The 17,511-nt window shown below is 42.6% G+C and overlaps 1 protein-coding gene and 1 long non-coding RNA gene across 3 annotated transcripts; both read right to left on the bottom strand.

Annotated features, from left to right (window-relative positions):
- Window positions 1-4,510: 4,510 nt before the first annotated feature.
- LOC311121564 lies at window positions 4,511-8,288 on the bottom strand. 2 transcript variants are annotated; one of them, XR_014612305.1, is made up of 4 exons: window positions 8,231-8,288; window positions 5,704-5,952; window positions 5,252-5,295; window positions 4,511-5,042 (listed from the first exon to the last, which is right to left on the bottom strand). It is a non-coding gene; the product is annotated as an uncharacterized lncRNA (long non-coding RNA). The 2 variants fall into 2 exon arrangements; XR_014612306.1 differs by lacking the exon at window positions 8,231-8,288 and having other exon boundaries at window positions 5,704-5,957.
- A 2,552-nt stretch (window positions 8,289-10,840) lies between these two features.
- LOC311121560 (uncharacterized protein) lies at window positions 10,841-13,975 on the bottom strand. Its single transcript, XM_084196032.1, has 2 exons — window positions 13,739-13,975; window positions 10,841-13,087 (listed from the first exon to the last, which is right to left on the bottom strand). The coding sequence occupies exons 1-2, from the start codon at window positions 13,839-13,841 to the stop codon at window positions 12,240-12,242; spliced, it is 951 nt and encodes a 316-aa protein (XP_084052158.1). The 5' UTR covers window positions 13,842-13,975; the 3' UTR covers window positions 10,841-12,239.
- Between the last annotated feature and the right edge of the window lie 3,536 nt (window positions 13,976-17,511).

Genomic DNA, 17,511 nt, shown 5'->3' with positions numbered 1-17,511 from the left:
TACAGCCTAACCTCACCATGTAATAAACCACGGACTAACACTGAGGGGGGCTGGACTGAGAGTACAGTCTAACCTCAGCAGGTACACGGTGGCATCAATAGTTCGGACATTTTGTCAAGAGCACAGGTGAGAAACGTATCTTCTGTCAACAGAAAATCCATAGCTTACTGCATGTACTATTATCAACAGTTTTGGTATCTATTCCTCTATCATTTTACAGTTAGCTACATGTATTTTGTTTGGCCAACATAGGATTGAACGTCGAGAACACCAAGGAGGGAGGGGCCCCATATTCACACAGGAGAGAGAGAGAGAGAGATCATAAACCTTGGTTTTGGCCAATAATGCAATCAGACTTAGAGATATTCAAGCCCATATTGTCAATGATCACCGAATTTTCAATAATGTCCAACAGGTCTCTCTGTCAACAATAGCCCGTATCCTTAAAAAAACGTCCAAGTTCTGATGACACAACTGTATAAAAGTGCCATTTGAAAGAAATTCAGACAGGTTGAAAGGCCTGCGGTGTGAATATGTGGTGGTACGTTTTGTTCACTGACTGTAGTATTGTGTACTGCACACACAACCTTTTTACTGTACATGTAATTTTACTGTATAGCAGACCTGCAGTAAATTGATCTACACAATGTGATCTTTTGCTGTATTTCAGAGAGTTTTGCAAATGGATGCAGAGGACGTCCCGCATTAGTTTATACAGTGGGGGGAAAAAAGTATTTAGTCAGCCACCAATTGTGCAAGTTCTCCCACCTAAAAAAGATGAGAGAGGCCTGTAATTTTCATCATAGGTCCCTTCCATCAGCAAGGGCATTGAAGATGAAACGTGGCTGGGCCTTTCAGCATGACAATGATCCCAAACACACCGCCCGGGCAACAAAGGAGTGGCTTCGTAAGAAGCATTTCAAGGTCCTGGAGTGGCCTAGCCAGTCTCCAGATCTCAACCCCATAGAAATTCTTTGGGAGGGAGTTGAAAGTCTGTGTTGCCCAGCGACAGCCCCAAAACATCACAAAATACCAGCAAGTGTGTGAAAACCTTGTGAAGACTTACAGAAAACGTTTGACCTGTGTCATTGCCAACAAAGGGTATAACTAAGTATTGAGAAACTTTTGTTATTGACCAAATACTTATTTTCCACCATAATTTGCAAATAAATTCATTAAAAATCCTACAATGAGATTTTCTGGGGGAAAAAATGCTCATTTTGTCTGTCATAGTTGACGTGTACCTATGATGAAAATTACAGGCCTCTCTCATATTTTTAAGTGGGAGAACTTGCACAATTGGTGGCTGACTAAATACTTTTTTCCCCCCACTATATACATTGAGGCTGGATTTAACCTGACAACAGTGAGAAGAAGGGGAAGAAACATCATTGGCTATTGTCAATGTACCAGGGCAACGTGGGGGTAACATTACCCCTTGTGCTGCCATTACACAGAATGGGGTCCTCCACTGCCATGCCAACTTGGGTCCTTAAAACACTGACCTCATTCTTACATTTTTAGACAGATTACACAATATTATCAGAGCAGCAAACCAAAGGGACCAGATGCAATTCATTGTCGTCTGGGACAATGTAGCTTTCCATCATTCTGCTCTGGTCCAAAACTGGTTTCATCAACACCCACAATTTACAGTTCAATACCTTCCACCATACTCCCCCCTTCCTAAACCCCATCGAGGAGTTCTTCTCAGCATGGCGGTGGAAGGTTTATGATCTCCGGCCCTATGTCCAGATGGCACTCATTCAATCTATGGTGGAAGCATGTGATCAAATTGAAACAGCATCCATACAAGGGTGGATTCATCACTCCAAAAGATTCTTCCCACGTTGCCTTGCAAATGAAAATATAGCCTGTGATGTTGACGAGGCCCTGTGGCCAGATCCAGCGGAGAGATGTTTAGGTTATTTTTCTTTTTTTATTCGGTACTGAACTGGATATGTAATTTATGTTACAGTATTACTGTAAGCTTACAGTGCAAAGTTCAGTAATACTGTATGAACACTGGAAAATGTTTTGTTGAAATGTTCAGTATTGACTGACTTGAGTACATGAAAATAAATACATATTTTCATTAGTCTGCACAATTGGGGGTCATGTGGTGTTGCTGAATAAATTTTTACACTTTCTCTGTGTAAACGCTAAAAGTGTTTTAAGGTTGAGCACAGGAGTGTCTAACTGATTCAAACAGAATCAGACCATATGATGGTTGGGTTTTATGTTATGACATCACAATAAGGTTTTTAGAAGACATTGTATAGTTTTGACAACAGCGTTCCATTTTGCAAATGATCTGAGGTGTTGTGCTACTTTGGTGTAGTGTTGTGCTCATTGTGTGAAGGGGTTTGAAAAACCGGGCCCTGTTTTCAAAATTGTGCTTAAAAAAATAAAATAAAAACTGTAATAGCTAAAATAATCCACCCAAACTAATGGTGAAAACTGATCATCACACCATCTCTGTCTGATACATGTTGTGTCTACTAGCTCATTCCAACAGAATACTGCAGAGGGACAACCTGGTCTCAGAGCAAAACGTATTATGTTACAAAAAAAATCAGTGCCACTCCATTTAGTATGTTATGTTACATTACATTGGCCTACCATAATATAAAGTGAAATAAAAATATAAACGCAACATGTAAAGTTTTGTTTCATGAGCTGAAATAAAAAAATCCCAGAAATGTACCATATGCGTAAAAAGCTTATTTCTCTCAAACGTTGTGCACAAATTTGTTTACATCCTGTTTAGTGAGCATTTCAGCCTTTGTCAAGATAATCCATCCAACTGACAGGTGTGGTATATCAAGAAGCTGATTAAACAGCATGATCATTACACAGGTGCACCTTGTGCTGGGGACAATAAAAGGCCACACAACACAATGTCACAGATGTCTCAAGTTTTGAGGGAGTGTGCAATTGTCATGATGACTGCAGGAATGTCCACCAGAGCTGTTGCCAGAGAATTCAATATTTATTTCTCTACCATAAGCCACCTTAAACGTTGTTTTAGAGAATTTGGCAGTACGTCCAACCGGCCTCACAACCGCAGACCACATGTAACCACGTCAGCCCAGGACCTCCACATCCGGCTTCTTCACCTGCAGGATCGTCTGAGGGGAGGGGGGCGGGGTGCTGAGTAGTATTTATTTCTGTAATAAAGACCTTTTGTGGGGAAAAACTCATTCTGATTGGCTGGGCCAAGTGGGTGGGCCTATGACCTCCCAGGCCCACCCATGGCTGCGCCCCTGGCCAGTCATATGAAATCCATAGATCAGGGCCTAATTTATTTATTTCAATTGACAGATTTCCTTATATGAACTGTAACTCAGCAAAATCTTGGAAATTGTTGCGTTTCTATTTTTGTTCAGTATAATACGACTTGTAGGACGTATCGTATGTTACGAATTAAAATGTGTATGTTCTGTTACGCATTGCTATTCATACAATATGTTACGAACTTGTAATATGTATGATATGTTATGGATTCCAATGTGTTGTTGCTAACATTAGCTAGGTTAGGGGTTTAAGGTAGGGTTAAATGGGGATAGGGGAAGGGGGAAGGGTTAGCTAACATGCTAAGTAATAGCTAAAAAGTAGTAAGTAGTTGCAAAGTTGCTAATTAGCTAAAATGCTAAAGTCCTCCGTGATGAGATTCTCCCCACAGACTGAGTCAGACCAGGCTGAGAGGAAAACAGTACCACCCAGTCAACTTGCAGACTATAGTGTTTGTTTTCTAAATGAGAAGCCTCACAGAGGGTATTCAACACTAAGGGCAAATCCAAGGTCATCTCAATATCTTTACAGTAGAAGCTATCAAAACTGACAAGGTGCACACTGATCAGTAAAGAGATGCTAACCTTCTATAACGTTCCCTTTCCTCTGCACAGTTCTCTCACAGTGAGAAACAATAGGATTACAATAGTGTTCTACGCTTTCTTCATTTGATTCATTTCAACGTTACAACTTATTTTATGAGATGAGAATTAAGTGATGGAGTGACTAATCTTAGCAGGTCTTAGAGAACTGATGTGGCTTTTCTACTTGATGTATACGTTGGTGTGTTTTTAAGTTGCTCTGGTAAGAGAAACTCCTCCCACAGTCAGAGCAGGAGTACGGCTTCTCTCCTGTGTGTGATCTCTGATGAACTTTTAGCTCAGTTGATGTTTTGAAGCATTTTACACAGTCAGAGCAGACGTAAGGCTTCTCTCCTGTGTGTGCTCTCTGATGTACTTTTAGCTCAGTTGATGTTTTGAAGCATTTTACACAGTCAGAGCAGGAGTAAGGGTTTTCTCCTGTATGTATACGTTCATGTGTTTTTAAGGTATCCAATCGGGAGAAACTCTTCCCACAGTCAGAGCAGGAGTAAGGCTTCTCTCCTGTATGTGTTCTCTGATGAAGCTTTAGCTCAGTTGATGTTTTGAAGCATTTTACACAGTCAGAACAGACGTAAGGCTTCTCTCCTGTGTGTGCTCTCTGATGTAGTTTTAGCTCAGTTGATGTTTTGAAGCATTTTACACAGTCAGAGCAGACGAAAGGCTTCTCTCCTGTATGTATACGTTCATGTGATTTTAAGTTATCAGATCGGGAGAAACTTTTTCCACAGTCAGAGCAGTAGTAAGGCTTCTCTCCTGTATGCATACGTTCATGTGATTTTAAGGTTTCCGATCGGGAGAAACTCTTCCCACAATCAGAGCAGGAGTAAGGCTTCTCTCCTGTATGTATTTGTTGGTGTGCTTTTAAGCTGCTCTTTTGAGAGAAACTATCCCCACAGTCAGAGCAGTAGAAAGGCTTCTCTCCTGTATGTATGCGCTCATGTGTTTTTAAGGTATACAATCGGGAGAAACTCTTCCCACAGTCAGAGCAGGAGTAAAGCTTCTCTCCTGTGTGTATTTTTAGGTGTCTTTTTAGCTTTGATAGAAATGGGAAAATCTCCTCACAATGTGGGCAGTGGTGAGACCTCTTAGCTCTGTGATCTTCCTGCTGTTGTTCTCTGGATGTAGAGAATGTCTCAACGTGGTCTCCTGTGTGAACATCATCAGAAGAACCAGTCAGTTGGTGCGATATACATGTCAATCAAATGTATTTTACGAAGTCCATTTTTACATCAGCAGTTGTCACAAAGTGCTTTACAGAAACCCAGCCTAAAACCCCAAAAGAGCAAGCAATGCAGATGTAGAAGCACAGTGGCCACGAAAAACTCCCTAGAAAGGCAGCAACCTCGGAAACAAACCTAAAGAGGAACCAGGCTCTGAGGGGTGGCAAGTCCTCTTCTGGCTGTACCGTAAGACATATGAATTCATATAAGTAGGCTGTACAATTACAAAAGGGGAATAAAACTATTCTGAAACTGGGTAGGAGTCAAAAACTAAAAAGGGGACAAGGTCATGATAATGATGAGCCATATCATCCTCTACTCACTATCACAAGGGTTAGTAACTACACAGACTCAGTTCATAGAACTTTAAAACACTGGCAGTTTGTCTACTTCACTTCTTTAGTCTACTCTCTGATCATTTCAGATAGCCCAGTGAATAAAACACATGCTGGCAATACTGGTGTCAAACCATGTAAGTGTCAATAGCATGAAATAATATCTACCTTCTCATTGAAACAGTTCATGATGAAACAGTTCTACTGCAACTTTTCATGCACAGTGGGAAGTTGGAATGAACCTGCTCTTACCATGAGAAACAGATTTCCCAATCTTCTCCTCCTCTTCTTCATCTTTAATGTTGACATTCAGCTCCAGTGTTTGACTGCAGTCTTCCAGCTTCACTGATGCCATCTCTGGATCCTGCAGTGCAAACTGGGCTCCACTGTCACAATCAGGACCCAGTGACTGTAGGTTTGGACTCAGTGTGGAAGGAGAGAGGCAGGCTGGGTTTGTCCTCACTGTTGATGTTACCGGCCTCAGACCTAATTATAGTCGTCCTGTAGTAATAATGAGAAACAGACACTAAAGTTATTGTCTTGACAGTTCTGGCACTTTCTGTATTCTCCAAAAATATATTCAATTTTTATTGTTAGTCTAATTTCCATATATCAGGTAACTAATCATTGACAACAAAACATTCATTTATTCACATAAAGTGTGTGCAATTAAATTCACATAAATGCATAAATGACTCAAAAACCATTTAGTACAAGGTTGCAGTTTGTTCTAGGCAGCACTATATTCTATTTTCCTGAATAACCTTGTCTTCATTGTATTATTTTAGTGTTTCTATATATTTTTTGTGTTATTAAACAACTGACGACGGTTCAATTACTAGAATTCCATTTAGTTGTTTTTTTTGTGTGAGCCCAACACTTTCTAGAGAGAAATCAAATCATTAACGAGAGAAATCAAGTCAGGAACTACAGTATGTGGTACGCTGGGCTAAAGTGAGTTGTAGTTTTCAGTAAGCAAATATTCAACCTAGTTCAGTGCAGAAACGTGGTAATTCACTACAACGACCATAATCCATTGCGGCCGTTCCCCCCCCCCCCCCCGACTCGGAAAGATACAGATCTCTAGAAGGGTACTTTTACGTCTGCTACGTTAGATTAGATACACACAGACAGCATGAGAGAGGAATGTAAACACAATCACGAGAGGGAGAGACAGTTCGTGAAGGAATGCCTTATCTGTCTTTGAAGAACTAGTAAAATGATTGACAGACAGCTCTTAGGCAGTCTAGCTAAATAGGTTAATTTAAGGCCATACTGTACTGACCATAATCCATTGCGCCTGTGTTTAGGATGTTTAAAGACAGTACAGTATGGGAAGCAGATGATGATAGATGTGGTCCTCTGTAGCTCAGCTGGTAGAGCACGGCGCTTGTAACGCTAAGGTAGTGGGTTCGATCCCCGGGACCACCCATACACAAAAAAAAAAAAAAAAAAAATGTATGCACGCATGACTGTAAGTCGCTTTGGATAAAAGCGTCTGCTAAATGGCATATTATTATAGATGGTCTGGCTGGCTGACAGCTACTGCCTGAGCAGAGGACCTTAAGGAATAAAAAACTATCAAGTAATCAAATAGAAACTAAGTATACTGAACAAAAATATAAAACGCAACATGCAACAATTTCAATGTTTTTACTGAGTTACTGTTCATATAAGGAAATCAGTCAATTGAAATGAATTCATTAGGCCCTAATCTATGGATTTCACATGACTGGGAAAGGGTGCATTTTGTATTTGTATTTATTATGGATCCCCATTAGCCGCTGCAAGCAGCTACTCTTCCTGGGGTCCAGCAAAATTAAGGCAGTTTATACAATTTTAAAAACATGGGAGGACCACCCACTCCAATTAGTCTACTGCCCAAAAAGACGCACAGATGATGTTATCTCTATTGCACTATCTGGACAAAAGGTACACCTACGTAAGAATGTTGTTCATTGACTACAGCTCAGCGTGCAACACCATAGTGCCCTCCAAGCTCATCACTAAGTTAAGGACCCTGGGACTGAACACCTCCCTCTGCAACTGGCTCCTGGACTTCCTGACGAGCCGCCCCCAGGTGGTGAGGGTAGGCAACAACACATCCTCCACGCTGACCTTTAACACGGGGCCTCTCAGGGGCGCATGCTCCTATACTTCCTGTTCACCCACGACTTCAACACCATCATTAATGTGGTCCTCTGTAGCTCAATTGGTAGAGCATGGTGCTTTTAACGCCAGTGTAGTGGGTTCGATCCCCGCGACCACCCATACATAAAAATGTATGCACGCATAACTGTAAGTTGCTTTGGATATATTATTATATTATTATTACGTTTGCTGACGGTGGTAAGCAACTGAATGTGTCTGAATATTACTACACATGTAGAAAACTGATAATCATTACATTCAGCTTGAAAACAGTAGTGCAACCGTGAAATTGTCTATCTGATGTACCCGCACTGAGGTCCGTTGACGCTGACCGAGAGGCGCCGCCATTTTACCGTTAAAAACAATGTATCCAAAAAAAAAACAATAACATGTAAAACCAATTCAGAAATCTCAAATAAATGGATTCTTTATGAATTTATCTTGACTAAATAATGTTTCATTTCCTCAGAAACCCAGTCTCCAGCGATGTGACTTATCACGTTCTTTACTCGGTTTGACACAAACATAAAACCTTCACCAAGCGTGATAATACCTTGACGGATTTGTTAACTAGCATGTTATGACATGTTCTTTCGATATTAGAAAGTTTAAACGCGCTATTACGTACCTGCAATAATACATTTGAAACGGACACAAAAGCTATCGTCTTCACAGCACAGTTCTACTGCTTCTTCTTCTTCAAGGTTTTATGGCCGAGTTGGACTATTGCCGCCACCTACTGTTTGAATGTTAAATGACGAGACAGAGGCATTGATGCGAGTAACCAGTCTTGTTCAGTATATTGCAATGCATCCGGGTATCTCAAGTACACCGGTAAAACACTGGAGTTGCAGTAATTAACATTTACCAACAGATGGCATCATTGTGCCATCTTCCACCAATAACACCTTCCCTTTTATAAAATAGGACAGGAACTGTCAATTCACTAACAAAACAAACCTAGTAGTAATTTCCAACATGAACAGTTTAGTATTATTTTTTATTTAATTATTTTCAGTTAACCACTTAACACATTTTGATACTCTCTTCACTTTTATCACTGTCTGTCAACAATCCCTAATGAGAAACCTACAGATTAAGTATTTTTGGTGACTGGGACAGACGCCCGCAGCGTGAAAAGACAGGGGGCTTGTCTGCGTGGACTGCGGGCTCCCGCACAGGCGTGTCACCTGACTGTCTAAGGGGAGTATTGATGGGCGAGGGAGTGGCCGACCGGTGATCCCCTGGCTCTTCGCCCAGTGCCTCAGGCCCCATGTGACTTGCTGGGGTTCCGTCTTTAGAACCTGACAGTAATGGCTGCTGACTAGCCTCAACTATTTCAAACTCAAGAGTGTGTTTCTGGCCACGTAAAACACACTCTGTCACAAACAGGCCTAAAGAGGTCATGAACTGGCCTGAATACAGTTTCAGCTTGGTGCTACTCTGTGTGAGTTTGTCTCTGGGCGCGAGCCTCCTTTTATCTTGAAGGCTCATAACGTTACATGTGGCCCCTGAATCTAGCTGGCATTGCTGTGGTTTATTATTAAGTAGTAGAGTGACAAACAATTTTTTTCCTTTTGCCCTTATGCACTCGCCAGCATATACACCCTCTGTGCTGTTGTTCCCTTCATCTGTATTTATTTCAATGGAGTGCACTTTACCCTCCTTTCTCTTGCTTTTCATGCAGGCCCTTGCGAAGTGATTAGTTGTACCACAGGATTTGCATATTTTTTCCATAGGCTGGGCAGTGTTCCTTTCCTCGTCCATGAGAAATGCCACAATATCGGCATGCATTGGGGTTGTCTACTGCATAGTTGGTTGTAGTATTAGCATTAGCTGTGGCAAAAGGGAATGTATTTACTGACTGCCTGAATGTAGCATTGACATTGTCCATATGTTGCCTTTTTAGCTCCATGGACCTTATCTGTATATCCGTAAGCTCTGCTGCACGGCATGTCTTCACTGCCAAGACCAGTGTCGGGTCACGTTCTCTCAGCAAACGTCTGCGGGTGCCCTCATCAGTTATGCCAAAAGTCCATTGCGGTAAAGGAGGGAAAAATGACAGACAAAATACAAAAATAGATCTATCAAAAACCCATCCCACTCCTTCAGTCCCAGTCCAATCCAAATCACATCCCTACACAGTCTCATGGGTCTCAGAGGGGGAACATCTTCAGTCAGGATTCCCTGCAATGCTTCCACTGTTAATTCCTGAAGAGTCAAAAACCTGTCCAGTTTCTTAAGAGTTCTTGTTCATTTGGGCAGTAGAATTACCGCCTGCGCAATTAACGCCACAAAATTCACCTTCTTTACGATCAGTGTATCAGTATCCCTCAACTGGTGAACGACATTCTTTATCCCAACAGGCTGCGGGTCATCCGCTACCACAGCTTCCTCAGCTCCACTCGCTCTTTCAACTACTTCCCACGCCTCCCTGTAGGAGAACTGCTGTACAGCCCAGATCCTTGTTACTTCAAACTCCTTCACCCTAGCAGGGTGCTCCAGGAATTCGTCAACGTGACTTTCACCAAAATTGCTACACCGCACAGTCATCGATTCCATCGGCACCCACTTGATGCATGGCCATTTAAATCGGTACTCTGCTCTGAAAATCAAAGCACTCCACTTCAGATGTCGACATTTTACGAAGCCACAAAAAACTCTCTCCTTCTGCTCTTCTGAGACGCATGAAATCAAAACCAAACCACTACTGGTCCCTCTGACTGAAGACCTTTCCTACTGCCTCCTTTACCCTCTTCCTGACCTCAAATGGGTCTCCCCAAAAATACAGAATTGTTGACGCACTCCGACAAGAAACGATGTTCGTTTACAACTTTTGGCCTTTTAGCTCCATGTTCCATTCATTCTTACCAACTTCCCTCCACCGCGCGCCATCAGAATCAAACAGCACTTCCTCCATATTTTCCTCCCAACAACCCCACACCTGCTACGGACTAACTCCTACATGTAAACTATTGCATGTAGAATACCAAAGTGAAATGGATTAGCTAGAAAAAAGAAACATAGTTTTATTTTATTTCTTTATGTTAGGAGTCTAAGTTTTTTTAAATATTACATATGCATTAGTGAGAATACTGGTGGCTGGCAAATTGGCTTGTCCCCATGGTGATGTGGAGGTGTAGTGACGTTTTTAGTAGATAAATAGACATATACATTTTGAATTCCATGAATCAAACAAAAGCATATTTACTGTATAGAAAACGATAAAACAAAGGTTGACCAGCACAAATTTATGTAGAACATTTTTTTTTAAATTAGCAGATCAATTAAGTTCATTAGTTATCCAAATACATGAATCAATGGAAAAAAAATTCCAGAAATGTTCCATATGCACAAAAAGCTTATTTCTCTCAAATGTTGTGCACAAGTTTGTTTCCATCCCTGTTAGTGAGCATTTCTCCTTTGCCAAGATAATCCATCCACCTGACAGGTGTGGTATATCAAGAAGCTGATTAAACAGCATGATCATTACACAGATGCACCTTGTGCTGGAGACAATAAAAGGCCACACAACACAATGTCACAGATGTCTCAAGTTTTGAGGGCGCGTGCAATTGTCATGATGACTGCAGGAATATCCACCAGAGCTGTTGCCAGAAAATTCAATGTTTATTTCTCTACCATAAGCCACCTCCAACGTCGTTTTAGAGAATTTGGCAGTACGTCCAACCCGCCTCACAACCGCAGACCACATGTAACCACGTCAGCCCAGGACCTCCACATCCGGCTTCTTCACCTGTAGGATTGTCTGAGGGGAGGGGGATGGGGTGCTGAGTAGTATTTCTGTCTGTAATAAAGACCTTTTGTGGGGAAAAACTCATTCTGATTGGCTGGGCCTTGCTCCCAAGTGGGTCACCCATGGCTGCGCCCCTGGCCAGTCATATGAAATCCATAAATTAGGGCCTAATTTATTTATTTCAATTGACAGATTTCATTTTATGAACTAACTCAGCAAAATCTTGGAAATTGTTGCATGTTGCGTTTCAATTTTTGTTCAGTATAATACGACTTGTAGGACGTATCGTATGTTACGAATTAAAATGTGTATGTTCTGTTACGCATTGCTATTCATACAATATGTTACGAACTTGTAATATGTATGATATGTTATGGATTCCAATGTGTTGTTGCTAACGTTAGCTAGGTTAGGGGTTTAAGGTAGGGTTAAATGGGGATAGGGGAAGGGGGAAGGGTTAGCTAACATGCTAAGTAGTTGCATGCTAAGCTAACATGCTAAGTAATAGCTAAAAAGTAGTAAGTTGTTGCAAAGTTGCTAATTAGCTAAAATGCTAAAGTCCTCCGTGATGAGATTCAAACACGCAACCTTTGGCTAGACGTTTGCGTTAACACGCCCACCCATCCACAGAGCAGGAGTACGGCTTCTCTCCTGCGTGTATACGTTGGTGTGTTTTTAAGCTGCCCACTTAGAACTCTCCCCACAGACAGAGTCAGACCAGGCTGAGAGGGAAGCGGTACCGCCCAATCAACTGGCAGACTATAGTGTTTGTTTTCAAAATGTGACAAACAATAGGATTGCAATAGAGTGTTCTATTTCATCCAATTCAACGTTACAACTGCTTTTATGAAATGAGAATTAAGTAATGGAGTGACTAATCTTAGCAGGTCTGAGAGAACTGATGTGGCTTTTCTCCTTGATGTAAACGTTGGTGTGTTTTTAAGTTGCTCTGCTGAGAGAAACTCCTCCCACAGTCAGAGCAGATGTAAGGCTTCTCTCCTGTGTGTGTTCTCTGATGAACTTTTAGGTCAGTTGATGTTGTGAAGCATTTTACACAGTCAGAGCAGACGTAAGGCTTCTCTCCTGTGTGTGCTCTCTGATGCACTTTTAGGTCAGTTGATGTTTTGAAGCATTTTACACAGTCAGAGCAGACGTAAGGCTTCTCTCCTGTGTGTGTTCTCTGATGAAGCTTTAGGTCAGTTGATGTTTTAAAACATTTTCCACAGTCAGAGCAGAAGTAAGGCTTCTCTCCTGTGTGTGCTCTCTGATGTACTTTTAGCTGAGTTGATGTTTTGAAGCATTTTACACAGTCAGAGCATACGTAAGGCTTCTCTCCTGTGTGTGCTCTCTGATGTACTTTTAGCTCAGTTGATGTTTTGAAGCATTTTACACAGTCAGAGCAGGAGTAAGGGTTTTCTCCTGTATGTATACGTTCATGTGTTTTTAAGGTATCCAATCGGGAGAAACTCCTCCCACAGTCAGAGCAGAAGTAAGGCTTCTCTCCTTTATGTATGCGCTCATGTGTTTTTAAGTTATCCAATCGGGAGAAACTCTTCCCACAGTCAGAGCAGGAGTAAAGCTTCTCTCCTGTGTGTATTTTTAGGTGTCTTTTTAGCTTTGATAGAAATGGGAAAATCTCCTCACAATGTGGGCAGTGGTGAGACCTCTGAGCTCTGTGATCTTCCTGCTGTTGCTCTCTGGATGTAGAGAATGTCTCAACATGGTCTCCTGTGTGAACATCATCAGAAGAACCAGTCAGTTGGTGTGATATACATGTCAATCAAATGTATTTTACGAAGCCCATTTTTACATCAGCAGTTGTCACAAAGTGCTTTACAGAAACCCAGCCTAAAACTCCAAAAGAGCAAGCAATGCAGATGTAGAAGCACAGTGGCCACGAAAAACTCCCTAGAAAGGTAGCAACCTCGGAAACAAACCTAAAGAGGAACCAGGCTCTGAGGGGTGGCAAGTCCTCTTCTGGCTGTACCATAAGATATATGAATTCATATAAGTAGGCTGTACAATTACAAAAGGGGAATAAAACTATTCTAAAACTGGGTAGGAGTCAAGAACTAAAAAGGGGAAAAAGTTGTCAAAATGATGAGCCATATCATCCTCCACTCACTATCACAAGGGTTAGTAACTACACAGACTCATTTAATAGAACTTTAAAACACTGGCAGTTTGTCTACTTGACTTCTTTAGTCTACTCTCTGATCACTCCAGATAGCCCAGTGAATAAAACAAATGCTGACAATACTGGTGTCAAACCATGCAAGTCTCACTAGCATGAAATAACATCTACCTTCTCATTGAAACAGTTTCATGCAGAGTGGGATGTTGGAACGAACAACGAACTTAGATAGAACCTGCTCTTACCATGAGAAACAGATTTCCCAATCTTCTCCTCCTCTTCTTCATCTTTAATGATGACATTCAGCTCCAGTGTTTGACTGCAGTCTTCCAGCTTCACTGACGCCATCTCTGGATCCTGCAGTGCAAACTGGGCTCCACTGTCACAATCAGGACCCAGTGACTGTAGGTTTGGACTCAGTGTGGAAGGAGAGAGGCAGGCTGGGTTTGTCCTCACTGTTGATGTTACCGGCCTCAGACCTAATTATAGTTGTCCTGTAGTAATAATGAGAAACGGACACTAAAGTTATTGTCTTGACAGTTCTGGCACTTTCTGTATTCTCAAAAAATATATTCAATTTTTATTGTTAATTTATCTAATTTCCATATATCTGGTAACTAATCATTGACAACAAAACATTCATTCATTCATTTACATTAGACAAGTGCACACTTTAAATTACGCAACGTACGTGCACTTAAATTCACATAAATGCATAAATGACTCCCAAACCATTTAGTACAAGGTTGCAGTTTGTTCTAGGCAGCACTATGTTCCATTTTCCTGAATAACCTTTTTTTTCTCTTCACTGTATTATTTAGCGTTGAGCGATTAATTCCGTTTTTTGTTGTTATTAAACAACGAATTGACTGTTGTCGGTTCAATTACTTGAATTCCATTTGGTTCGGCACTAGTATTATGGATTACAAAGGGAAACCCAGCCGAGAGCTTCCCAATGACGCGAGCCTACCAGATAAGCTAAATGCCTTAAATATGCTCACTTCGAAGCAGCCAACACTGAACCATGAGTGAATGCACCAGCTGTTCAGGACGACTGTATGATCACGCTCTCCATAGCCTTTAAACAGTCAGACCTTTAAACAAGTTAACATTCACAAGGCCGCCGGCCAGACGGATTATCATGACACGTACTCTGAGCATGTGCTGTCCAGCTGGCAAGTGTCTTCAGTGACATTTTCAACCTCTCCCTGACCCAGTTTGTATACCTGCATGTTTCAAGCAAACCACCATAGTCCCTGTGCCCATGAACACCAAGGTAACCTGTCTAAATGACTACTGCCCCGTAGAACTCACATCTGTAGCCATGAAATGCTTTGAAAGGTTGGTCATGGCTGACATCAACAACATCATCCCAGAAACCCTGGACCCACTCCAATTAGTCTACTGCCCAAAAAGACGCACAGATTACGTAATCTCTATTGCACTCCACACTGCCCTTTCTCACCTGGACTAAAGGAACGCCTACGTAAGAATGTTGTTCATTGACTACAGCTCAGCGTTCAACACCATAGTGCCCTCCAAGCTCATCACTAAGTTAAGGACCCTGAGACTGAACACCTCCCTCTGCAACTGGCTCCTGGACTTCCTGACGGGCCGCCCCCAGGTGGTGAGGGTAGGCAACAACACATCCTCCACGCTGACCTTTAACACGGGGGCCTCTCAGGGGCACGTACTCCTGTACTTCCTGTTCACCCACGACTTCAACACCATCATTAAGTTTGCTGACAGTGGTAGGCCTGATCACCGACGACGATGAGACAGCCTATAGGGAGGAGGTCAGAGACCTGGCAGTGTGGTGCCAGGACAGCAACCTCTCCCTCAACATGGGCAAGACTCAGGAGCTTATCGAGGACTACAGGAAACGGAGGGCAGAACACGCCCCCCCATTCACATTGACGGGGGTATAGTGGAGCGGGTCGAGAGCTTCAAGTTCCCCAGTGTCCACGTCACTAAGGACCTATCATGGTCCAAACACACCAACAGTCGTGAAGAGGGCATGACAACGCCTCTTCCCCCTCAGGAGGCTGACAAGTTTTGGCATGGGCCCTCAGATCCTCAAAAAGTTATACAGCTGCACCACTGAGAGCATCTTGACTGGCTGCATCACCGCCTGGTATGGCAACTGCTCTGCATTCGAGTGCAAGGCGCTACAGAGGGTAGTGCGTACGGCCCAGTAATACTCCAGCCAACCAAGTCATAGACTGCTCTCTCTGGGACCAAAAGGCTCCTAAACAGCTTTTACCCCCAAGCCATAAGTAATTCACTGGAGCCGAACTCCCTGCCATCCAGGACCTCTATTCCAGGCGGTGTCAGAGGATGGCCCTAAAAATGGTCAAATAATCCAGCCAACCAAATCATAGACCGTTGTCTCTACTACAACAAGGCAAGCGGTACCGGAGCGCCAAGTCTGGGACCAAAAGGCTCCTGAACAATTTGTAACCCAAGCCATAAGACTGCTGAACAGTTAATCAAATGGCCGCCTGGACTATTTACATTGACCCCCTTAATTATTTATTTATCTTAATTGCTTTGCACTGACACTATACACACTTCCTACTCCACACAAACTACACTGAAACACACACATTTTGACGCCACAAACACACTTATGCTGCTGCTACTCTGTTCATGATATATCCTGATTACCTAGTCACTTTTCACCCTACCTACATGTACATACTGTATTACCTCAATTAACCCTGCAGATTTATACTGTATTACCTTAATTACCCCTGAACATTGATGTTTCTGTATGATAAATTGGATTAAGGAATAAAGACAGACACCAATGTTCAGTTCAATAGCTTTGTTAAGCCTTGTACAAATCCCTACGCGTGGAGTCTGGGGAACAGTCCAACTAGTCGATTGCCTATCAACTAGACTCCGTAACATCATCCTTTTCAATAGAAAGTGCAAACATAACGGCATAACATTGCGTTCTTAACAGTCAAGTCATAACAATTGAAAAGCATGACATTTTCTTTTTACTTCAGCTGTCATCTTCCTTTTTTAAATTTTTTTAATTTTTTTTAAATTTTTTGAAATATTTTTTTTAAATTAACAGACAACAAGTTAAGTCTCTTGCTTACAGAGTAAGCCTGTCCGGTGGCTTGCACAGCCGACCCACCCGTGAGTAAGTATTGGCTCTGACAGGGGTAGGATTAGGGCCACGAGCTGGAGAGTTTGGTGGGGTAGAAGCTTCACCTTCAGTTGGCTCATGTCTCAATTCTGCACCCCTTACCCTTAGGCCTGGACTGTGATCCAGCTCATCTAAGTGAGTGTATGGCATGTTCTGGTTTGTCTGCTCTGCTACGCGCAGATCCACCCGATTGCGACGATAGAGGGAGCCACCAACATCCACCAGGTAAGAACGTGGTGCAACTCTCTGTAGGCATGTGCCCAGCCTCCAAAGTCCTGTGTGGTCTCCCGGCAGCGGTTTCATCCTTATAGTTTCACCCACCTCCAGCTCTGGTAGGTCTCGAGCAGTCCGGTCGTAGAAGCACTTAGCGAGCTGCTTTCTGTGACGCAGTTTGTCCGTGACGCCAACCATGACGCAGGGCTCAAGTAGCTTGTTAGCTACGGGGATAGTAGTCTTCAGACGTCTGGACAGAAGGCGTTGTGCTGGGCTGCTGTCCATGTTTTCGGTGGGTGTGTTCCTCCACTGTAAGATCGCTTTCCATGGGTCGTTGCTGTCGCGCCAGGCCCTGCTTAACAGGTTTTTTGCAATCTTGACAGCTGATTCTGCCTTGCCATTTGCTTTTGGGTGTCTTGGAGAGGAGGTCACGTGGTCAAACTCCCATTCTGAGGCGAAACGCTTGAACTGTGCAGTGAATTGTGGGCCATTGTCCGTGATTACCTTGTCAGGCTGACCTTGCCTTGCAAACTGCGCCTTGCAGCGCTTTATGACCGTCTCTGCGGACAAGTCAGGGAGCAGTTCAATTTCCCAAAAGTCAGAGTAATGATCAACGAGGAGAAGATAGTCCTTTTGTCTGTGGCT

This window comes from Coregonus lavaretus (genome assembly GCF_964263955.1).
Source record: "Coregonus lavaretus genome assembly, contig: HAP1_SCAFFOLD_90, whole genome shotgun sequence".
Lineage (NCBI taxonomy): Eukaryota > Metazoa > Chordata > Actinopteri > Salmoniformes > Salmonidae > Coregonus > Coregonus lavaretus.
This window is presented reverse-complemented; position numbering and strand designations above follow the sequence as displayed.